This window comes from Falco naumanni, chromosome 8, assembly GCF_017639655.2.
Source record: "Falco naumanni isolate bFalNau1 chromosome 8, bFalNau1.pat, whole genome shotgun sequence".
Lineage (NCBI taxonomy): Eukaryota > Metazoa > Chordata > Aves > Falconiformes > Falconidae > Falco > Falco naumanni.
The window spans coordinates 57,958,067-57,982,286 of NC_054061.1; the positions used below are offsets into that span (position 1 = coordinate 57,958,067).

Here is a 24,220-nt window from a genome sequence, read left to right on the forward strand (position 1 = left end):
TAGAGATTTAACAGGAGGGGTCAGAGATCAGGGAATTGTTTCGTTTCTTGGACCATTACTTCTTTTAATGATCTCCAGGTCTGGTGTGTACCAGGGATTGCATAGTGATTTTTTTATTATTATTATTATTTTGTGCAAAGCAAAACTGATAACCCTGTTTTGTTCAGCAAAATGCAAGGCAAGATTATTCATTCAATTATCCTGGCTGCCCAGAAATCCAGCCTGAATTTTAAAGAGAAATGACATCTCAAAAGGAAGTAGAAAGAAAGCTTTATTTAGAAAACTAGATAACCAACTTTAAATGCTTCCCTTTAATGTCAAAATGTGTTTTTACTGCTTGGAAATCTCTTCCACACCATCTGTTACCAGTAGAAACTGTGTGTCCTGTCTGAACAGCTTGCCTCCAAAAGTGAGTGTTGTGGGGTTTTTTTTGGGGGGTAGAGAATTTCTTTCATTGGGAAGCAAAGCTACCTGGCTCTAAAGGCAAGGCTGAAGAGGGGTGCCCAGAAACAGGAAGGGGACTATAGCACAAGAGATGCATTCGGCATGATGGGTGGTGATACTCAGATTGAGAAGAGCCACCTTTCAAATTTGCAGGATTACTTGAGGGGAGTCAGAATAAATTTTGGGTAAAAAGCAGGTTGAATTCTGAAGTTCTGAACTGTGAAAGCATAATACTTTCCTTATTTGAAGACGGCAAACAATGCTCTTGCTCATTGAGTATGTAGAATCTAGCTCAGTTGTTGGGGTTTTTTTTTGGTATGACCTTCAGTTTCTCTATTTGCAAATATTGTCAGTGATTCAGAGCTGAGCTCTGCATCTCATGGGCTAGAGTGACCAATAGTTTCTTATTTAATGAGGGTAATGGGTGACAGGAGAGCAGGAGGATGTTTTTTTTTTGTTGTTGGTTGGTTGTTTTGGTGGGGTTTTTTTAGGACTTCCATTTTCTGGAGCAATAATTCTGGTATTTCCTCAGTGTCTAGTTATTCTGCAAATTATTCAGAGAAACATGCAAATGAGATGAAAGCCAGCACAGTTGGCAGATACCAGAGCAGGGATTAATTTGTAGAACCGACAATTTACAAAGTCAATGTTATCTGTGGTGTACCCTGTGGTACAGCCCCTTGGTTTCTAAACCTGGAGGAATACGCAACACAGTATTGTCTCTGGGGCTTTATTTACAGGTTATGGTCTTGTTCTCTTGCCTCGTGCAGAAAACGGATCTGTAACTGCATTGCTGCCCAGCAATTTGCTGTCACCACAAGTCAGATTAGCTGACAGGTCAAGTGCAGTAGCCCTGCAGGTTGAACAGGACGCTCCAGAAATGTTGCTGGAAAGGGATTCTGGAGGCTTCTAGTCCAATCTTCTCATTGAGGTGGTGTTACCACCAGGAACAAATCAGTTCAGTCATGGCTTCATTTAGCCAAAACTTAAATCTCTACAGATGGATATTGTTTTATCGCTCCTGAAAGCAGACCATGTTTGTTCCTTCTTTGGAGTTAACGGAGACTAGATTGACCTGTGGAGGTTGAGCCTTATTTTTGTTTGTGTGTACATCAGCAAAGCTATTTCAGTAGCCACTCAGGAACGGTGCAAGGCCACACTGAAAATATCTTGCTTGTTACCAGAAAGTATCTCCTATTTGGCAAGGTGAAAACTGCTTAAATAGGCTTTCTTAAAAGTATCTACATCCCTCAGGCTTGATTTTTTTTTAGCAAGACACCAGGAGGTGAATGGGTCCCATTGAAGTCTGTCTATCAAGATCTCTCTGCATATTGCAGTGTATGTGGTAACACCAGCCAAAGGTATTGCTGTATGTCTGCATCCTCCCAGTTATGGTAACAGCCGTTTGTGAAATGCCTGGGAAAATGCACTGTCGGAGAGAAGAGTTTCTAGTGAAGGCTGGTGTGTTTTATAAGAGGTTGGATCACTCTTCGGGGCAGTTGTGCTGTGTCACAGATACATCAACAGAACTGCTTTTGAGTGGGAAACATCCAAAGCTGGAAAGAGAAGTAATTTTTCACTCTATGTGCATTATTAATGGCAAAAATCTATAGAATAAGATGCTCATGGCCTTTCTAAAACAAGTATGTTTGCAATGCATTTCCCAGTGAAAAAGCATCAAATTCTGATATTGTTGTTCAGCCCTGCTGTTGATGTGGGGCTACTGAGGCTGCCTGTAAGTCACTAGATCAGTGATAAATGAATGAAAAGAAGATGAAACAAGCGGGTATAGTGAGTCAGTAGGAGAAGTTCATATTTTTTACTCATATTTTTTTTAGTGCAGAACTCGATACTATCTCTGTGTGAGCTGATTTAGTATCACAGTTTTCCATCCAGACATGAATTCTGTATGAAAGCCTAATAGATGCAAATGGGTTTGTAAAGCAATGCACATGTTGTTTTATCGTGCTGAAAATGTTCTTGTGTCTGAATGCTTTACTATTATAAATATATGCTTTGGAAGTCACTGAAGACAATTGCACCTGAGCTGGTGGGAGATTGAGTCTGAAGTTGAAGCTCAGTGTGGGGCTGCCTCTTTCCTCCAGAGCTGTTCACAGAGTGCTACAGCAATGACGAAGATCTAGCTGAGCAGCTGCTGACTTATTCCTGTGAAGCCTGGGGAGGGAGCAATTGCCTGGAACTAGCAGTGGAAGCTAAAGACCAGCAGTTCATTGCACAGCCAGGGGTGCAGGTAATGTCAGTGAAAAGGAGGTGCATAGATTATTGTAACTCTTGTCATCTGGATCACTTTAAAAAGTGAAAGTTCTTGCTATGAAACTGCTACATCCATGTAAACAGGCTGCGAAAGGCCGATGCTCCGGCATTGTCCTCAGGGAATTGAGAACCTCTGGGAGAGGTTTCCCAGCCCTGTGAATGCTGAGCCTTGCACGGTGATGGCATAGCCATGTCCTGCAGCATGTTCACAGAACCAATGTCTGCAGTGCTGTGAAATGCATCCCAGAGAGCACTGACTGGGGCTGGTGGGGGACACGGGGTGTGTGGCTCCTCTCCTTGAAAAAGGAGGTAGCTGATTTGCCCACAAATGCTAAGCCAGGAAGGGTAGACTTGATTTAGAGCTGTAAATCATAATGAGCTGGATGAATAAGACTGCCTGAGGTGACTTCTGTGTATGCACAGTGTGGATGTACTGCCCAGCATAAAGTGCCTTATAAATCAGGTCAAGCCCTGCTCAGCCGCGTTTTGAACTCCTAGTCATGTAGACTGGAGGATGGCTGGATTAAGGAACCAGTACCCTGTTACTGATGCAGAAAGCTTTCTGTATTGTTGAAACAGGAATCCCAGTTATTTTGATTGAAATCTCAAAGTTTTGGGTTGGTATTTTTTTAGTAAAACAAATGTCCTGGAATAGCATTCCTATGTTATTTTGTTGCTGTTAGAACAAACGAGGATATATTCTTCTTCCCTACAGAATTTCCTTTCCAAGCAGTGGTATGGAGAGATTTCAAGAGATACTAAGAACTGGAAAATTATACTGTGCCTGTTCTTTTTCCCTTTAATAGGGTGCGGTTTCATCTCATTCAGGTAATCAACTGGCTTTTATTAGCAGAAGCAAAGCAAGTCAATTAATTATAGAATCATAGGGCAATTCAGGCCAGAAGAGACCTCTGGAGACTATCTGATCCTACCTCCCTGCTCAAGGCAGGGCCAGCTAGAGCAGGTTGCCCAGGACTGTGCCCAGTTAGGGTTTTGAATATCTCCAAGGATGGAGATGCCACAGCCACTCTGGGAATCCTATTCCAGTGTTCAGTCACTGTCAAATAAAGGTATTCAGTGTCCGAATGACCTTTTAACAGATCATGTTCTCACTCTGATCCGGAGTTAAGATGTGCCAGTTTACTTGCATGCCTGAAGTCAGTGGTTGCAGAACGGCATTACTTTTGCAGTGATGGCCTGGGCTAGACTTTGCATCTTTCAGATTTTCATTTTGATGAAGAGCACAAATGTTTCCAGGCATAAAAGCTATGCTTTGAGACCTTTTCCCTCTTTTAATTCCTCAGGAAAAAGCCTGTGGAGAAGAGTAAGAAACTCTTCTTGTATTATGTGTCTTTCTTCACCTCCCCCTTTGTGGTCTTCTCCTGGAATGTCATCTTCTACATCGCTTTCCTGTTGCTCTTCGCCTACGTGTTGCTTATGGATTTCCAGAAGGAGCCTACTGTCCTGGAGATGATCCTTTATGTGCTGGTCTTCATTCTGCTTTGTGATGAAGTGAGACAAGTAGGCAGCGATGCAAACAAAGTGTTTAGTGCTAGATTTAAAAGGCTTGTGCTTTTCCCCCCCCCGCCGCCTAGTAGCGTAAGGCAGTGCAGGCTGCTTCTAAGTTACAGGGGAACCACTTCTTGGGAGATGTGCTCAGGCAACTTAAGGCACAGTTAATTATTTTATTCCCTGCTATGTTGAAATGCTGCTTGTGCCTCAATAGCTGCAGTGCTCATGCACCAAGAGGAATGTGTAATATCTTTGAGGCTGTGTGGATAGGCTGATGCCAGTGGAGATATTTCTGAGGAATGCTTGGCTTGGGTTGTCAAAGCACCTGAGAATACACGAGATTTAACATATTTGTCTGGGTGCATACCTCTAGATTAAGTGATTCCTGCCTCTCTTCTCCCTATCTCCCCCCTCCCCCTTTATTTGATTGATGAGCAACATACCTTTGTGTATTTCTGCTTATTTTTTAATCAGAAATACAGTTCTTGGTAGTTTCACGTAGTCCCGAGGACCAGCTTTGGCCTGCCTGCGCTGCTGGTACGGTGTGGGAACAGTGTGTGGGACTGCCTTTATAGCCAGCCACATAACTGATATTCTTCTCATTTTTTATGTAAGGGGACTTATGAGATATAGTGGTTTTCAGGCAAGCTGGTCTCTCCCAGTCAGCGTTCAGAACAGGGGGAAGATACTGGGGGGAAATTGGAGAGAAATGAGTGTGTGATTTCAGCACAGTGCTGCTTTCTGATTATCCTGTAAGAAATTAGTCTCCACATGAGTGTTTGTGGGTGATCTGCTGGATCAGACCACCCTGCAATAACACTTCTTACATGAGCTCAAATGACATCTCTTAGTGTTGATGTTACTGTGCTTAACTTGCTGTGTGGTCTTTTTCCTTTTTAATAGTCAAGGTGGTACCCTGTTTAAGGCAACTTTACTTGTTAAAGGAAATTGGGGGAAAAGTAAAAGACACTTTTGCAATGAAACACTAATGGAGTGTTTGTTTCTGCTGATTTAGGTTCTGGTGTCTCTGGACCTGTCCTTGCACTTCCCGTGTATACCCAGCAAAAGTCCTGGGGAAAGCCTTAGGGATAGAAAACTTTTTTCCTACCATTGTCACTATTTCTCACTACTCTGAGCAGGTAGAACAGCTTCAGATCCCAGTAATGCCATTGACAGCTGGTGGCCAGACTGTACCAATTTGATTGTGGGAGTTGGAGATAGCTAAAACAGAGACTTTATTGAAGATTTAAAGTTAACGTAAGCCAGCATCCTGGCTGCAAACCTGTTTTACTAAGGAGCAGTACACAGAGCAGTGTCCCAGCCCTCTAAGCTTCTCAGGATCTCCCTGGCTTCTTTGGTGGTAGATTCTATTTGCATTGGTCTAACTCTGCAGTCAAAATAAGATCTGTCTCTTTAATTATTTTTTTTTTTAAAAGACACACCTCAGGTTTTGTTTTCACATCCAAGGAGAAGTAAAAGTACGGCTGCCTGGGGTCTCACTGTTGCTGCTGCAGTCATGTCACTGGTTGTGGGGTGAAATCAGCCCTCTAGTTAGAGCGGTGTGTCTGTGGGGGTGGCAGCTGCTAAACGTTGTTCCAAATTCAAAGCAGATTGTTTCACCCTTCAGGAGAACTACACCGTATCTGAACTGTAAGCCACTGGCTCAGCTCTCTTTTAGTTTTGATGGTCCTAGATATTTTTAACTAGCCAGAGCTGCTTTCTTATATCTTGTTTAGAGCTGTCATGGCAATAGTGAAATTGGAGATGCCTTTTTCCTGCTATCTTCTTAGCCACATGGATGTAGCCTCCAGCCAGGTGAGTGGGTAGACTTCTGGGCTGTGCAGGAAAGCCCCGTTTCCTCAAATGGAGAAGGAACGTGGACAGGACCTCTGTGCATCTTCACTCTTAGCGTGGGAACTGCTTGATATTTGAAGGACTGAACTGCACTGAGGTCTTGGTTGTTCTCACTTGTTTACACACATCTGTCTCTGTTTTCTCTCTGTTTCTGCTTTAGACCAGAACTTGTTTCTTTTCATCCATCCACAATTGTGCCCTTAATAGAAGAGGCATCAGACTTAAACCTTCTGCATTTAATAGAGCTGTAGTGCAGCAATATGGTCATTGTTTTGTGAAGGGCATTTGGGCCGTATGTGTCTGGCCATTCACATAAAACACCACGTCACTGTCTTGTGTAGTAAGATGACTTACCTTTGGTTTAGGGAGTTACTAGACAAAGACAACCCCATGTCCTGGGTGTCAGACGTGCTGTCCCTACTCAGTGTTGAATCTTTGGTACCTTAAGGAGTAAGATAGGTGTGGGGGAAGGTGTCCCAAGATGCTGAAATAATTTCTGGTAATATCTCGAGGCTGACACCCTAGTAGGTGTCATAACTGTCCGTCTTTAGCAATGCATCCCATCACATGAATAATATGCAACAACTGTGCAACTGGAATAGCAAGGTGGGGCTCTCCTTATAGCTTCTTCTGGGTTTAGAAGAAAATTCCCCTTGATCTGTTTCCTGTAAAAGTGCTGAGCAGAATTGTCTGCTTTGGATATGTCAGTTATAGAGAGATTCACTGATCAGTACTCTACTAAGCCTTGATTATTTCCATGAAAACTAAAAAGAATTATGATCAGGGACTCAAGTCTGTTTTTTCATGCCTGGCAGAGGTTTCTCCTGGTTAAGCTACTTGTCCTAATGAGTCACCTCTGAGTCGGATCCAGAAGTTGGCTCTTGCACGAACATTGGATCCAGGGTGCAGTAGTGCTGGTCAGCCTGGGAATAGGCAGAAATTCTCACTAGACTTGCAATTCAGAAATAGAGAGCCAGGTAATTAAAGGAATAAATTAAATATGCATCTTTGATCAAAAGCATGTGCATGTAGCCAGGGACAGATAACTGAATGAGGTCTGTGAAGAAAGAGAAGCCAGAATACTTAACTGCACCACGATGGCGACCCTCCCGCCTGCCCGCAGTGTTTGATCTGCTTGTAGTGGGTCACACCAAGATTCCTTTGACCCATTTGGCAGGTGTTCTGCTGGAGCATTCCATGATCTACCCCGAGGTCCTCTGGCAGCTTGTGTATACACGTGTGAGAACGAAGTACGTCAGTCTTGACTGCTGTCAGAACTGTTCCTTCCTCTCCCCACGCACAAGCGCCTGTGTCCTTGGGTTATGTCCTTCGAGCACAGTAACTCACACTGTGGTGCCGTGTTTGCCGCCCATGTGCTTAACTGGTCCCAGTGCAATAGCTTAGGGCATCTGGACTGCCAGAGAAAATGTGTTAAGGGGCTCCAAACACAGAAAGTCTTGATCCATAGAAGACCCTGTTAGAAGTTAACAGCAAAACTGTGTTGCCAGTAATTGAAAACTCTTTTTGAGGAAATTAAAAGCGATCTGGATTCTGGTGTACCTATTAGGTGCGACAAAAAATTAATAGGACAAGGAAACAATCCTTACTATTGCAATGGGTGGTATGTTTACCCATGAGGGCATTCAGTGGGGAGAGATAAGGGGAAGATGGGTGAGCTCCCCATGGCTGGCCAGTGCTGTGTGGTGGTTACTTTCTGCTCTTTTTCCTTCCCAGTGGTACATGAACGGCAGTAAGTATTTCTCAGATCTGTGGAATGTTATGGATACACTAGCAATCTTCTACTTCATAGCAGGGATTGTGTTCAGGTGAGTAATACCTTCTCCTGTGGCTGCATCATGGCTTTGCTTGCTTTCTGGGTTTTGACAGCAACCTGTAATGAGATTGTGGGAAATGTGTTCATGAAACCCCCTCTTCTTTAAGAAGGCCCCAAATACTGGCAAGTCTTGACTCTAAATCTGTAAAAGCAAATAAAGAAATAAACTAACTAGGGAATATCCACATGCAATATTTTCTGTTTTGTGTTTATTGGAAGTTGAGTCTATCCCTGGAATCAAAGGCGTCTTTCCTAATTCAGAGTTTTCTGGGCCAGTAGGACAGCTTTTTTTAATGGTTAGAAAAAGACATTTGAAATAGCCTTAGGTTTCATGACAATGCCTTCAAGACTGGCTATACAGAGCATATCGGGCAAAGCTGCAGGGTAGGATAGTTAATATCTCAGAGTCAGAATTCTTTGGGATTTTCCTTGGCTCCCTTTTATTGACTGTTTAGTATGGCAACGTGGTCGCTGAGTTTTCATGTGTTTTATTGAAGGGGACTGCCCTTTTACCTACAATAGTCTAACAGGCTCATTAGCTCACGTAAGCTGTTTTACATGAATGGGTGATTTAACAAGCATGACAAAGAAACAATGGAAACTCATTTTACAGTGTAATTTTTCCATCAGCTGTAACTTAGTTCTGGTGGTCATTGCACTGTGATGTTCTTGGAGGGCTGTGCTAAAGGTACAAGATTTCTTTGCTGTTAATAGTTCTAGAGGGGGAGAGGAGACAGTGATGATGCAGCTAAGATAGGAAGGGTGTAAACAAGGTGTGCGCTCCCCATTTCTGCCACCAGTCATCAGGTGGGAGTGGGTGGGAGAGGGCGTGGGGCCCTGGCTAGCTATGCTGTTTTCCAGTTACTCACTTTTCCACTCCTCGTTTCAGTGTTTCATTGTACTTTTTCCAGACTTCTGCATGCTTTACCCAATGCTTGAATTCATTTTCTTTTACTGTCTCCATCAGGCTTCACTCATCTGATGAAAGCTCTTGGTATTCTGGGAGAGTCATTTTCTGTTTGGACTACATAGTGTTTACTCTGAGGCTGATCCATATTTTCACAGTTAGCAGGAATCTAGGACCCAAAATTATTATGCTGCAGAGGATGGTAAGGTTTGGCAGCTATTCAAGAGAGTGTAAATAAATGATGTGACACCTTTTTCTCCTCAAGAGTGAAAATCACCACTGTTCTGATGATGGCAGCAAGTTCTCACCTTCTCTTAAATCTGCTAAACAGGATTAATTAAGATTTAAATAGGGTCTCCTTAAGAGCAGGGCCTTTTTCTCTCCCTCTGCACAGGGAGAGAATAAAGATCAGGCTGAAGAACAGAAGAGGAAATTTCTTTCCTGGTAGCTTTTGTCTTCCATGTCTCAAATGTTTCAGTGGTGTATTCCATCACTCGTGTCGCTCACGTGAGCATTCCCCAAAGATGACAATAAATGGCATAGGAGGAGGATTTCTGTTTTCCATTGCATCCATCACACAAGTAACTGGAGAAGCGGGTGGCCAGGAGCCTCTTGGGGAGTGGCTGGGCTAATCCTGCCCTTTGTGCCTGGAGGGGCTGTTTGCTGGCAGGCTGGGGAAGGTCACAGGAAGAGAACGGGGTTCCATGTAGATTAATGTGTGTTACTGTAGGTGTGGGAATGAAGAGCGCTGGAGAGCGGGGGTATGTCCGCTTGTATTTGTATGTGTCACCTGGAGCCAATCTTGTATATGGAGGTTAAAGACCAGCTGTGTGGTGACAATGGGAGTAACAGCGTGGTCTGCAGCTTACCGAGAAAGCCTTTATTTTGCCACGTACCACTGCTGCAAAGCTGAAGTCTAGAGATTACCTGGTCCTACAGTGCCTTACGATACACAAGCAACAACACAGGCTTGTCTCCTGTCCATCTTTCTCTTGTTTGGTCTTCAAAAAGGGTGAATTTTTTTTAGTAAGTCTAACCATGAAGGTGCTTGGGTCTAGTGGAAGGGCAGATCTTGGTGGAGGTGGGTCTGCAACAAAAGGGGAAGCTCCACTGGGATATTACCAGTCTTCAGTTATCTGTGTACTGTCAAGAGCTGGAAGTTCATGAAACTCAGCCAGAGTGTCTGGACTATAAATACTGGTTTGAAGCCATCCAGAGTGGCATTTTCAGAAGTGGTGGCTGCTTTCACCTGACACTTGGCTGCAGGGTCTGCAGCTATAGTTGTGCATAAACAGTCATTGTATGTGGACCTGGCTTTTGTGGGTGAGGCCTGTTTGATGCCAGGGGCATATCCTATATTCTGAAATGTGCCTTGGTTTTTATGGCTGTGTGCATGTTTTTGAAGGTGTCTGAGTGGGAATGGTAATTATTTGCACGTGTGTGTCGGTGACTAAATTTATGGAGCGGTGATCTGAAAACTTGCATTAAAATGGTACCCTGACATCAAAATGGGGAGAAAGAGCCACGTGTGGCTTGCAACAGGCATGCAATGAGACACTGATGCATTTGCTTGTGGTCCTTTCTCAGATGATAGATGTCTTCTTCTTCCTCTTCCTCTTCGCTGTGTGGATGGTGGCCTTTGGTGTAGCTAGACAAGGCATCCTGAGGAAGAATGAGCACCGCTGGGAGTGGATATTTCGATCTGTTATCTACGAGCCATACTTGGCTATGTTTGGCCAGTACCCCGATGATGTTGATGGTAGGTATCTTCTGGGGGAACCTCTCCCAGATGGGTGGAAGGTTCTGTCCTTTCAGTGGTTGTCCAGTCCTATGCTGACCCCTTTCCTCTCAGCAGCAAGGAGGCAAGGTTTTATGTCTGATGGGGAGGGAGGTGGCTACATGTATTGTCCTTAGTGGCAGCACCTGGGGTTGGACCCAACAGTAAGAGGACGAGAGGGCTCACTCTTTGCTCTCCACTCTCCCTCTCTGAGGTACCACCTACAACTTTGACCGCTGCACCTTTTCTGGGAATGAGTCCAAGCCCTTGTGTGTGGAGCTGGATGCCAACAACCAGCCCCGCTTCCCGGAGTGGATCACCATTCCCCTTGTCTGCATTTACATGCTCTCGACTAACATCCTCCTTGTGAACCTGCTCGTGGCCATGTTTGGGTACGTAATAAAGGAGCGATCGCTTCCTTGGGATCTCTGTACCAGTATGCCTCTGAGAAAGGTAATGAAGTCCTGGAAAACAGCAGGAAGCTGGGTCTTGGACTCTGCCTGTGTCTTTGCAGAGGAATTGCTGGGGGTGGTCTGGAAAGGGTTCCCTGTTTGAAACAGAGCTCTTAAGTTAAGGGTATGGTGTGGGAAGATGAACAAAGGCAATGTTACTCAGCTTTTCTCACAACAGTCTGATCAAAATCCCCATGTCCTGGGGATGGTTTGCTGCCTGTCCTTTTACTGCTTCTCTACTTCATCCTTTGCACAGTGGGCTTAGTACAAGTCCCTCTGGTTCCCAGTGGGGGTGACAGCTGGGCCAGTGCTTTACCAAGTATGAACTGGTCAGAACTTACCTGTTAGACTGAATAAACAAGGAGTTATTGCACTTGTTTTATTGACTCTATGGTTTTATTAGCCATAACTGCTGTGTGATGATCTGTTATTGCTCTGGTGGACCTGCTATTTATTGTTTTGACCTACACGACAGGCAATGGGCCACATCTCCTTGGGACATACAAAAGGACTTTGTCTTGAAAAATGCTGTCACCTCTGGATCAGACACCTGAAATGTGGTGCTGGTAATGGCTGACTGCATCATACAGCCAGCACTGCTTTGCCGAATAAAAATGGTGGCTGTTGCACACATTGTCTAATACATATTGACTGCATTGGGACCAGCAAGAGGAGAAGAAAGTTTCCTCAGCTTCTTCCAGAAATCTTTGCTGTTTACACTTCAAGCTCTGACACGGAGTTGTTAGTAACGGCAAGTCCTTCATATCAGGCTGGGAGTGCATTGCTCTCCTGTCTCACTTCTGACTTGTGGATGCAGTTGGGTCGGTGCTGTGTCTCTGTTTTCCTTCCCAACCTGGCTTCTTTTCTGCTTTACACTCCCTTGCAGCATAACAAACATACATACAACCCCTGGGCATCATTCTTGAGGTCCACTATGTTTATTTTTGTGTGTTTTGATGATACCTTGGCAGTGACAGGCTTGGCAGGAATTTGCTTTGGCAACAGGAGTATTTACAGGAACTGCTAAGGACTCTTGGTTTGCCTCAAGAGGATCTCCCTTCTGAATGACGGTGCCAATATTTCCTGGCCTGAGATGAGCTGTATTAGTATAATGAGTTAAGAACGCCGCAGCTTTGGGATCTGCTCTCCCCTGTGCTCTGAACCTTTCCTCCCATGCTGAGCTGGACTCCAAAGACAGAAATGTGATTTTTGGCAAGGCAGCTAGGACTGGTGCGGTATATATATGTATTGTATTGTTTTCCTAACCTCCACAGGACCTGGGGACAGCAGACAATGCTTGTACGCCCCAGAAGAGGTGAAAGCAATTCATACTGATGAAGGAAAGCATAGCAGTAAGCCAGCTGTACCATAGAAGCCTTTGGTATTTGTTAGAACACTTACTTCAACAGCACCTAATGATAAATGCTCTAGTGCATACAGTTATGCCAGTAAAAACCTAGTTTTTGCCAGTCCAGTTTATTTAGTGGAAGGACCAGCATGAGTTCTTTAACAACACTCTGAGTTTTGCATAGTTCATTTTAACAATAGACTGAACAGCTTAAGCAGGAGTGCTGGATTGTGCTGAAGTCGGGAAGCCCAGTGGGCAAATGGCAATCCCAGATGGTTTTTTCATGATGCAGTTGGAAATGTGTGAAATCTGCGATCGCTTCTCTTGTGCTTAGTGTGTACAAAGTATTTGTCAGTCTTCAATGATGCTGATGGCTATCAGACACTAGTCCCATCAGTGTCTAAATTGTAGTTACAATGATATGTTAAACAACAGACAACCCAGCTTTCTCTTTGCATCCAGAATCCATTAACTGAAAAGGGTGAATATCGTATTTAGATACTTCTGAAATTCAGGATTGTATTTATCTTCTGAAACAAAAGATAATTTCCACCAGGTGAAGGTTTTAGCTTATCTCATATAAGGGTCCGTTAGGATCTCACCACAGACATTTTGGAAGCATCCATCTGCTGTTTATTGTCAGCAGTGAAAGGTCAGGCAGTCTGTGAGCTGTTTCCTCTTGTGATTGTTGCTTTGCTGGGTTTGTACAGTGCTTACTACAGTAGGTTTGAACTATGCCTGGAGCATTCTTAATGCCTCTACTAAAAATCTCAGGAGCTTTTCACTTTTTTAAAATGCTCTATTTCTAGGGTTCGTTGTGTGTTTTTTTTTTTTTTTTTTTTTTTTTTTTTTTTTTTGCTTAGAAAGGAGTTAGCTGATGAATTAACGAGACACAGTATCTCGCGAAGAAGTATCTGCTTCTCATGTGTCTGGGCTGGAAGAAAATTGCCTGGAGCTAAGGTGGTGAAAATATGTGGAGTATTTTTTCCAGTGTATTTGTAACTTCATGGTGTTTTTTTCTATTGTCTTAGTTCCTTCCATTTTCAAATTTCTCTCTCAAAAGGAGTACAAAGTCAATAACCTCCTAATCGGTAAAAATTACCAGCTCCAGGATGACTTTATAAAAACATGCCCTGGAATAATAAAGAGAAACGCTGTGTTATTTGGTTCTGATGGAGGTTTTGATGAATAACTAATGCTGTATGTATTTTCTTTCTCCACCTGTTAGTTACACTGTTGGATCTGTACAAGAGAACAATGACCAGGTGTGGAAGTTCCAGCGTTACTTCTTGGTCCAAGAATACTGCAGTCGTTTGACTATTCCCTTCCCTTTCGTCATCTTTGCTTACATATTCATGGTGATGAGGAAATGTTTCAAATGCTGCTGTAAGAAGGAAAGCAAAGAGCCATCTATTTGTTGTGAGTTGGATTATTCCTTACTACCTACACGTCAGCTCTGTGGCAGGTGCATTGCAACCCTTCCCTGGCATACTGTGCTTGAAGCAGGAGCTCGTGTTTTGGTGGGAAATCTTCGAGGGTGATGTAGACCTTGCAGGAGGTGGCTGTTGTACTGGAAATGAGGAGCAGCTTATTCATGTTCTCTATCAAATGCAAATCCACTACATTGCTGGAAATCTCTTCAGTAAGATTCAGATCAAAGCCCCTGGCTGCTTCTCAGCCATAATCTTTCATCAGTACTCAAGGTGTGCTCTCTGGGATTTGGAGAATTACACTTCTAACTCCTTATGCTAAAACTTCAGGGGAGCATTGTTGTGATCCCTGGTCCCCAGTAGCGTTGGTTTTGGTCTGGTTAGAGAGCTTTTGTTTTGTACCGTGAGACCTGCTCTACTTCAGTACCATGCAGAATTATCCAGTGCTTTCTTGTCCAAGCCATTTCAAGGTAGAATTACCTCACGTAAGTAAATCAATTAAAACATCAATGAAATCTTCAAATTAATCCTGTCAGTTTAGGGCTACCTATGCTGCTTCCTAGCTTTTGAAAGGGTTGGGGTGTTTTTTTGTATTAAGCACTGAATAAATGTATTCAGAGCCTGCAGCAGCTGAAAGTTTTCTTCATGGTCTGCATGGAAAATGTAAACCATCCCATTTGTCGTTAACATCTGGTAGTGTATCCCTCCTGTGCTGTTACCCAGTGGCAGAGATCCCTGATCTTGCATGCTCTGAATGTTTAGGTAATTAGTACAAGAGGTGGACTTAGCCTCTGCTTGCCACTCTTCCTTCTGGAGTTGCATTTCTTTTTGTCCTTCTGTTACAATCTCCCAGCTAATACAGCTAGTAGCTGCTAGGGAAGTCTAGTACAGGAAAATTGTCTTTAAAGGCTCTTCTGCCTGTTAGTGACTGACAGAGAATAATAGGATGTCTCCTGGCCCTCTGGGTATGGGCAAACTGCCTCAAAAAAGCAGAATCAGCTCAGTCAGTTTTCTAGCTGTTTCCCCTTTATTTACTCTGTCAGAGGGCACAGATATGAATTGTTTTAACAAGATTTCCCTCTCCCCTCCCAACAAATGGTGTGTTTTCTCTCTCTTTTTTTTCCCTAAATGCCATTCAGAAGCAGATGAGAGAGGATATGTTGAGTTAATTGACAGACTTACTCCCATCCATCAGCAACCTGACTGCTGCCCTGCAGCACAGGCTGGGTTTGTCGTTAGTTTAGGAGAAAGATGCCTGCTTTGGGGTATGAGATTCCTTAGCACTGACTAAATTGTTTTGCCTGCCCCATTCAAAAAACAAAACCTGTTTGGTTTCCTTGCTGGGGATGTTGCTCAACAGCATATATTTCTGCCCAAGTGATGCACGGTTAATGTTGCAGTTCTAAAAGCAAATGGAAGAATTCATTAGAGCCAGAATATGATAGTGGCTGAGCTGGTGACAGGAACTGAGAACTGCACGGAGAAAGCACACTAATGTATTGACTGCTGCAAAATCCTGGCTTTTCCCTCTTAGGGAAATTGGGTGCTTAAATGCTTGTTGGTATCTGGGAGAATAACAGGCTGTGTGAAGGCAGAGGAGCACCGGATGGAAGAAATGGAACTTCAGTCATTTGCCAGCTGTGGGCTGCTCTTGGCACCATTAACTTTTGTTTGTTAACACCAGTTTGGTTTGTGCTGTCCTGTTGGAACAGGATAAAATGCAGAAGTAGCATCCTGGAGGACTTTGATGCCTCAAAGTGATTTGCTTTGCGTCACTTTAATTTACACCATCATCACAGGAGATGTTTTTTAGAGAAGTCAATGCTTCATAATTTAGAAATGCTCTAGTTCAATGATAAGTCATAACATGGTCCTTAAAACGTTACTCTTAATGATCCAATATGGGATAGTGTAGAAACAAATGGAAGGCTCAAACCCAGGTAGGAGCTTTCTGGAATGTTCTATGCCTGTTGAAGTGGCTGCCATTTCACAAAGCACTTGTGTTAACCGAAACTCAAAAAAAATCCAGAAAGACTTTTGGAGCTTCTTAAGGTTTTTGTTCATATTTTCTTTTTTTAACTAACTCTGGATGCCAGGAGCATGCAGTAGAATGTGTTAATGTCATGTTTGTCAGAGCTGTGTCACAGTTGGGAAGTGGGGCTGCAAATGCTCTGGATGCAGAGAAAGGGAATCATTAGCCACTTAATGCAAGCACTAACCCAGGCTCTTTACATTTTAGCATCGGAAAGACAAATTAACTGAATCTAGTGCTGTTGTTTTTCTTCACATACGTTTCCCAGGCTCAAAAAATGAGGACAATGAAATTCTGGCATGGGAAGCTGTCATGAAGGAAAATTACCTTGTCAAAATCAATACCAAAGCAAATGATTCATCAGAAGAGTACGTCTGCCCTTCTTTGTCTTCGCTCTCTTAACTTTTCTGTTGAATATTTTTAGTGGAAGCAAGTTTTCAGCCGCTCTAAATGTTTACATACTAACGAGTAGATAAATAAGTCCAGCATAAATATGCCTGTTTATTTTTAAGTAAAATGATAGATTTTTTTTGTCCGCTGCTGCAGACTGTCTGCAGAATTAGTTGATGAGGTTGGTAAAAAAAAAAATATGGAAATATTGCAAAGGTTATAATGGCATATTATGCACACAGTAGCTGGGCAGATGTATTAAACACTTGTTCCAAATGCTGTCACAGTAATTTTCAAATTATTTCACCTTTCTGTACTGGAGTCTTTCTATTTTTCCATGAGAGGAGAAAATGTTGTCTTCCTATAGTGTTTTGAGATCTCATCGAAGAAAGCAGTGCTGTAACTGACTACTTTTGTAACATTAGAAATTTAGATTGGATATTAGGAAAAACTTCTTCACCAGAAGGCTTGTCAAGCATTGGAACAGGCTGCCCAGGGAGGTGGTGGAGTCCCCATCCCTGGAAGTATTTAGAAGATTTGTGTATGTGACACTTAAGGACATGGTTTAGCAGTGGGTTTGGCGGTTCTGGGTTAATGGTTGGAGTCAGCGATCTTAAAGATCTTTTCCAACCTAAATGATTCTATGATTATGCAGTTAGCAGAGAATATTTAGTGTTAGACCTGGAATATCAAGCATTCCCACAGCATCAGTTTATAAGGAGGTCTGTACTTAGGAGCCATGAGTAGGAAAGGTCTCTGGGGAGGGGAAGATGCTATTTGAAGCGATGGGGTTTTGAACTTTGGTGACTTGCACTACTCTTCTTTGGCTACCAACTCATGACACTTTATCTTTGGGATCTGTCTCTGTTCTTGGAGTAATAGCATAAGAGGAAGGAGAAATATAAAGAAAGCTAGAAAACAGAACAGTAACCTGTTGTGTATGATGGCTTAATTTTGTAGCTAGCTTCCAGCAGGTTGAATATTTCACTAAATCAAATGTAAGGGAAGAGCTGATGAGAATGGGGAGGAAAGACCAGACTCCTTTATGCCCCTCTGCCCCTGCTTTGGAGATTGCTGTTCATGAGTAAGTGTTTACATTAAGACTGCCCGGAGGCAGTAAGCATTGGATAAGAAGCCAAACACACAAAAAATAGCTTTTATACTGGAAGCAGAAGTGTCTTGACAAGGAAAATGGAATAGCACAGCACTGACAGTAATTCATATGTTAATATACCTGTAATAAAAACAATGCTAAACCTCCTGCAGCCCTGCCTTCTTGGGAGGATGAAACACTGGCGTTCCCAAGTAGGGGTGTCTGCAGACAGTCTGTTTTGTAACTGGCCTCTGACTACTCGGGAAGCGATCAGTCTTCTGACAGCTTCAGACTCCGACTGCCTTAGCACCACTTTTTGGCCAAAGATGAGAACTTGATATCTTAGCTTCAGATAGACTTCTGCAAAGCAGTTCCACACAGTTTTGCAAAGCGGGGAGGAGGGTTAGTCAAGGCTTCGCTAATACCTGGACTCAGCCCTTTCTTCTGTGTCCTCTTTCTGTTTTCAGGATGGTGCATCGATTCAGACAACTGGATGCAAAGGTACTTGTGTTTGACTGCTCTGGGGGGTGTGCTTCTATCTGGTGAAGTGGGTAGTGGTCCAGAAGGAAAATTAACATCACCAAGAGTCACGTGAAGTCTTTGTTACTGTTGACAGGACCCATTTTAATTGGGCTTTTTAAATATGCTCCTTTGCACATTTGATTCCATATGTAGCTTCGTATTGTGCTGGAAAATGAAGAAGAAAGATACTTGTGTAGCACTGCAGTAGTGTTTTCACAGTATTCTTTATTGGATGGAATAGAGTAAAAACTTCTGTCTTACAAAACTGCAGTATTCTGCTCTGTAACAAGCCTGTGATACACCAATAGGAAGAAGGGACGTTGCATACTTACGAGTATACCCCTCTCAACACGTGTTCTGTCAAGTTTAGCTTCTAGTGCTAAAGGCATGAGGTAATTAATCCTTCGTCATCGTCGTTGTTGTTGTTGTTTAGCTTCTGCTTATAAAATGAAGTGGCAGGTCAGTTATATTGTGGCAAGCCTGGTGGTGCTTCAGATAGCACAGGCAACACCTGCTAGGTAAACAAAGGATGCTCTCTATATATTGTAGGGTAGGAAGACCTTTAATTACAATTAAATTGACCAATTTTCATCTGATTCACAGAAGCATCCTGTGTTGAAGCAATCTAAAGCTAGCAATTTACTTTTAGTAAATTGAAGCACTTTTTTTAAAAAAAGAAAGCACATAGTTATCAGAACTGTCATACTAACACATTTTTTAGGACTGTGATACTGAAAAGACCTTCACAATGGGTATTTTTTGAGGGTGGTTTGAATTACGTATTTTGCCTGTGAAGTGGGGAGTGCTTTGGTGTGAAGAACAGACTTTTTAGAAGTCCAAGGGTGAAAAGGCCCACGTATACTTCAAAATATTTATTTTGATTGCTGCCAAATAATTTGGACTGCAAAATAATAGCTTGCTTTCAAGACTGAAATGGAAATGATGAGCGATCAAGTGTGTGTCTAGCGATGCTCCTCCTGAAACCGAAAGGAAGATAACCTTAATTCTTGACTGAAAAGTAGTACCTAAATTGTGCCTCTTAGTCTGCGAGGGAATACCTTACTGCAAGCTGTTTTTTCTGTTCATGCCTTCAGCTTTAGTGACAGAAATGTACTAAGGCCGATGCTTAGGAGCCGTGTCCTTGAGTGAGCGGCTCCAGAGGTATCTTGTTGGCTTTCACTTGAGATGATGCCTTAAAAACAAGTCCGAGGATATAACTGAGCCCTAGGCACGAGCCTTGATCATGGGGTAAACTTTTCTTTAACCTTGATGTGGTTGTCCTGAGGAATACTGGACTCCAGTTATGGCCCAGGGAGGGTTTGAGGGCAGCTCCGTGTGTCAGAATGAACGCTCCGCAAAACTCCACTGATCTGCACTCTCCCGCTTTAAAGATGGAGTATGGTTGGAAGCTTGTATCTGTCGTGATGCCTGCTTGTTAACTAGGTGAAATACATGTGCAGTAGGGCTCACTGCATTAATTGCACTGATGAAAACTGTAATTGGGAGTGTCCTTTCAAGCACTGTTGCATTTGGTATAACATTTGGAGAGGCGATTACTCGTTACTTATATTACTTATTAGCATTGCTTTCCTGTGAAAACAATATTAATGCTGCTTCATTTGCCACCGCAGTGTGACTACTGAATACAAAAAGCTGTCGGTTATTGCTTTCAGAGTAGTGGCTGGTGTCCACAGGCTAGCCAGGGAGGCAGGGGTTCAGGTAAGGGGGTTTATGCCTGTTGTTGCTGATGTTGTACAGTATTTTCTAGGGTATTTCAAGGTATTTACTACTGCTTGCTTGTTTTGTTCTTTTCTTTTTCATTATCCCAAGCTGTGATCGTCTATCGGAATGAGTGTTAAATTGATTTGATGTAAACAAAACTTCTATTACTTTTTTCTTAATTTTTAAGCTGTCTGATTTGAAAGGCCTTCTGAAAGAGATTTCCAGCAAAATCAAATGAATGCGGCTGAAATCCAAGAACAGCTACCTGAGCAGGGTAAGTCCTCTTGAAATTCACTCTCTGACCTCAGGAAGTTATCAGCATTTGTGGTGTTAAATTGATATGTCTCTGGAAGAAGTGTTAGTATCAGTTATTAATGCCTGTATTGATATTGTCTAATATTGGAAAAGAAGTAAGAGCTATATTCTCTTCCTCGGTTTTTGTGGGGGTTTTTTTGTTGTGTTTGGTGGTTGTTTTTTTTCTGAAAAATACAATGTTCCATCTGGTGTTTCTAACCATTTTTGGCACGTTTTAAAATATCTTGTTTTGCTCTCTTGCCTTAGAAAAACTGAATAGCCCAAGATTATTTCAGTTGTATTTGTGCTGGAATCCCTGTGGAAAATTGGGAGCTGCTGTGCCGGATGCTTTACTTGGTTCATTTTAACTCAAGGAATATAAAAGCCAAGTAGAAAAGACAGCGTTGTGGGTAGGAATAAGGTTTATTTTCCCACTGTCAAAGTGGGGTGATATGGTGGATTGCTTTAGCCTTCCTGTGTCCTATACAATAAACTGTAGAGTGAAGGGTTGACCCAAAGTCTGCAGAGCTGCAGTTCAGTGTCTAGTCATGAACCTTGTGTCCTTTTCCATCAAGTTCTGCAGAAGAACTGAAAGCCAGACAGAATATTGATGGATGCGGAGAATGCTGTCATCTTTAAAGACACCAGGTTAAGTAGTGTAGCTGTTGACAAGGATAATCCGGAACAATCTGATCAGCCTGAACATCAGAGTCTGGCTCCTCTCTCTGCAGGACAACTTGTACCTGTGCCAAACATTCCTGGATCACTTGTCTCACCATTTTTCAGGGATAACTTCATATTTGCTTGACCTGAAGTTGTTTAGTTTATGAATAATTTGCTACCACCTAAGAAAATCTACAAGGATCACCAGTTACTGGGCTTTTTCTTGGATGCAGTAAATGCCAAGTTACCTGGAGAATAGGCTGTAGAATATTGGAACTATGGAGGTCATTTAGTCCAACGCCGCTCAAAACAGCACCGGCTCAGTTCAAAGGTTGCTATGGTTTGACTGAAAAATAAGTTGGAATTCATTAAGAACAAATGCAGATCTTATAGTCACCCGGGAATTACTGGCTACACAGGCATGAAATGAGGGGAAATCTGCTGAGATGGTGGTTCTACAGAAAAGTGTTTGAAATGGGATGGAATATTAAATAGCTAGTGTTTTGCTGTGATGCGTGAAGTAATCCTGCTGCTCACAGTGCAACGAATCCTCTGTCGGGTACAGAATCCAGTGTTAGCACTAAGCTTCAAGGAAGATGATGGAGTGGCTGGAGAGTGTTCAGAACAGTGACAAGAGGAACTGGAAGTCTTAATGTAGTCTGTAGAAAGGGGTGAATGAATTACAGTTAGCCTGGAAGAGAAGATACCTGTTTATGATGGAGTTTGTGGAAATGACCTCTCATTATAGATAATAAGTGCCTTGCGATGATGGAGTGCCTTTCCAGTTCATGCCAGGCAAACTCTCTATATGGTACCCCAGGTGTGGTAGAACTGTTTCGCATGCGAGCTGTCCTGACTCTGAAGCTGAGCCTCAGCAGTCCACAGTACTGACATCACAGTGTGAACAGAGGGGTTAGTGTCTCACAGGTAGCAAACATGTTTATTATGCCATCTCATCTGAAAGGGAGTACTTGCATCCGTGCTGACTGTCTTCAGTAGGAGATGCTGGATTAGCCATTCCAGGTACACTTTGCATGCAGGTGCTTTCAGTTCCTGACAACTAATAATCTCTGCTACTCCACTAAGATACCCTGTTCTGGATGGGTGCCGCAAAGAGCTCCTTGATCCCAAGTGTTGTACAAGACATCCAGTTTTCCAAGCCAATGTCATGAGGATAAAAGCAAAATATTGAGGCAGACTAGGAGGTCTACTCTAAAATTTCTTCTTCTGCTCACACAGGTACTGATTCATCAAGAGGAATTTCTCTGAACTGACAGTAACCACCAGGCAAACGCTAACTGATCCACCAGTGTCAATGTTTCAGCAGGACTCACTAGGATTTTTTCCGGTTTTATTTTTTTTGATGAAACGGCCCTTTCTGCTTGTTGCAAAACGGTGGTAAAACATGTAGATGACTGTATCTCCTGGCTGGCCTCCCATGTTACCCAAGCTTTCCCTTTTCCTCATCTCCCCAATGTTCAATGGCAGCAATTAGTTCTTGTCAGCTGCTGTTAAAAAGCACTCCTAATTCCAAGAGTGCTGCTGCTGCTGCCAAAATCACTTTGCTTTTCAGTTTCATTCAAAGGGGCTGGTTCGTGGGTTTCCTTTAGCCACTAATTGCTTGTCTTAATGAATCAATCTCCTTTCCCTTTCCTTCATGTAGTAGCCAGGCCTAGCTTGTTACTTGCATGGTCTGTCCGTCAGCCCTGCTGAGGTCTGTAATGCTGGCATGCCAGAATGTATTTCAGCCCCATCCTTCGGTGGGAAGACAGCCTTTGGTTCAACCCTGCACCCACATCTCCGACTTCACGTGAACCGTGTGGAATCCTTCCCACTCCACCTAGAACTGCAGAAGCTCAGCTATTACAACCCCACATGAGAGAGACTTAATTAATCTAAAAAGTGTTTCTGAAGGCCTTGTGTGCAATCCTTGCTGGTTTCTTAAGTGACAATTTGTGTATTGGGAGCATTTGTAATTCATTTAACTTTTTCAAATGTCTGTTTGTGGATGTTTGCATCTTGAAACGGAGCAGTGATTGATGGCCGGTTTTAAATATTGCGATGCTTTCTATGCTGAGGTTGCCCTTTCTGCTTTCTGTCTAAAATAGCAGCTGAGTGTTGTGGCATTTTGTGTGGTATAACTGGGTACGCTACCAGCTGAAGGGAAGCCACTTCAAATGGCATTTATTTACGTTGCAAAGTGTTGTATCCATCTTCATCCCCGGCGTCTAGGAATGATCTGCCAAGATGTTTGATTTTGAAGGCTTAGGTCTTTTCCTTTTGCCTGGCAATGGCTATCATAGTCCATATGCTTTACTATGACTTGCAGCTGGTCTGAGGGCTGTCAGGCAGAATATATATATATATATATATGGGTGCTGAGATGGGTGCCACGTGAGGCATCCAGATGAGTAGTTAGGTGGGTGGAAGGGGAATTCTGGCTGAAGTGGAACATTTCCCAGGTGAGTCACCTTGACCAGTGCAAAGACAGCCATCTCTTGCCTGGCTAGAAACCAAAGCCTGCCCGCAGGCCTGCCTCTGTGCGCACAAGCATGCTCCCTTCGTGTCTGCTGTCCGAGATGGTAAAGGCAAGACTTTCTTGTGTGTTTTGGTGTTTGCTTCAGTACAGGGATATGGAGCCCTGTTGTACGTGGGGGATGTTTCCACTTCAGGGTGCAGCTGACTGAGGTGCAGTTTACTGACTGGGGAGGCCAGCACATGTGTGCATTTTTCATTAGAGCTGCTGCTTTGCTTGTCTTTGCAGTTGAAAATGGAATAGTTTTAGAGGGAAAACTGTAATGAGGGGTTATCAGAAAGGTTACGGCTCTTTTCTTCCTGCTTCATGTGACCTAACTTTACTGTAAGCTGTGCATTACACGACCCTGGGAGATATAGCACTACCAATAGCAGCGTTACTTGTTTACATGTGGAAATATGTGTGCTTTCCTGTAAAAATGTTTATGAAGGACTCTGGCTTCCATTGACTTCCATGGCAGTGAGCTTGCATTGTAAATTGAGATAAGTTTCCTTTCTAGAAATCTTTTCCTATGTCATTTGTATGTCTTGAATGTGAACGTTGTACTCCTTAGTTTATTCCTTTTATAGATAAAACCTGCAGTGAACTTGCCAGTAGTTCTAGTGATCTGTTCTCCTGTAAAATGGTGAATGTAACTTTGAACCATGTTATGAAGACTCAAGACCCCCGAGTCTGCCCCTGCCCACCGCTGTAGCCCGTCGCTGCCGCCAGCCTGTACCCCACACATGCTCCTTTCCCTTGGGCATGTGGCCCCATGGTGTCTTCTCCTTCCCCACACCCAGGGGTGCCAACAGAGCCCCAGCCCAGCTGGGCTTTGCAGCGGGGTGGCACCACAGATCCCTGGGGAGCACCCAGCCCTCTGCTCCCTCCAAACCCTGACACCAGCCGGCTGCTGGCTGGGCATCTCGGGTGTCCTGGCAGAGGAGGCCAGTCCTGGTGCAGGGCCAAGGGGGACAGTCTGCACCAGCCCTTCCCCCCGTCCCCTCACGCTCTCCCCAGCTGAAGCAGCATGGCAGCAGAGTGGATGAGTACGTGTGCCAGCCCCTGCTGTACCTGCAGAGCCTACAGGAGTCCCTGAGAGAGGCGGCCATTGGGTTCCTCGGTGAGCCACCTGGGGTCCCTCCCTGCCCTGCTTT

The 24,220-nt window shown here is 43.4% G+C and overlaps 1 protein-coding gene across 1 annotated transcript in view; it reads left to right on the top strand.

The window, feature by feature from the left end:
- The window catches only part of TRPM8 (transient receptor potential cation channel subfamily M member 8), a 43,835-nt gene extending 20,160 nt beyond the window's left edge, over positions 1-23,675 (top strand). The window contains exons 14-25 of the mRNA XM_040604810.1: positions 2,550-2,695; positions 3,434-3,546; positions 4,023-4,239; positions 7,819-7,910; positions 8,886-9,027; positions 10,413-10,584; positions 10,817-10,994; positions 13,631-13,821; positions 16,133-16,232; positions 17,815-17,848; positions 19,779-19,865; positions 21,788-23,675. Of these exons, the coding sequence (XP_040460744.1) occupies positions 2,550-2,695; positions 3,434-3,546; positions 4,023-4,239; positions 7,819-7,910; positions 8,886-9,027; positions 10,413-10,584; positions 10,817-10,994; positions 13,631-13,821; positions 16,133-16,232; positions 17,815-17,848; positions 19,779-19,829 (1,436 nt within the window). The 3' untranslated portion in view covers positions 19,830-19,865; positions 21,788-23,675. The remainder of the gene's footprint in view (positions 1-2,549; positions 2,696-3,433; positions 3,547-4,022; positions 4,240-7,818; positions 7,911-8,885; positions 9,028-10,412; positions 10,585-10,816; positions 10,995-13,630; positions 13,822-16,132; positions 16,233-17,814; positions 17,849-19,778; positions 19,866-21,787) is intronic.
- Positions 23,676-24,220: the final 545 nt, after the last annotated feature.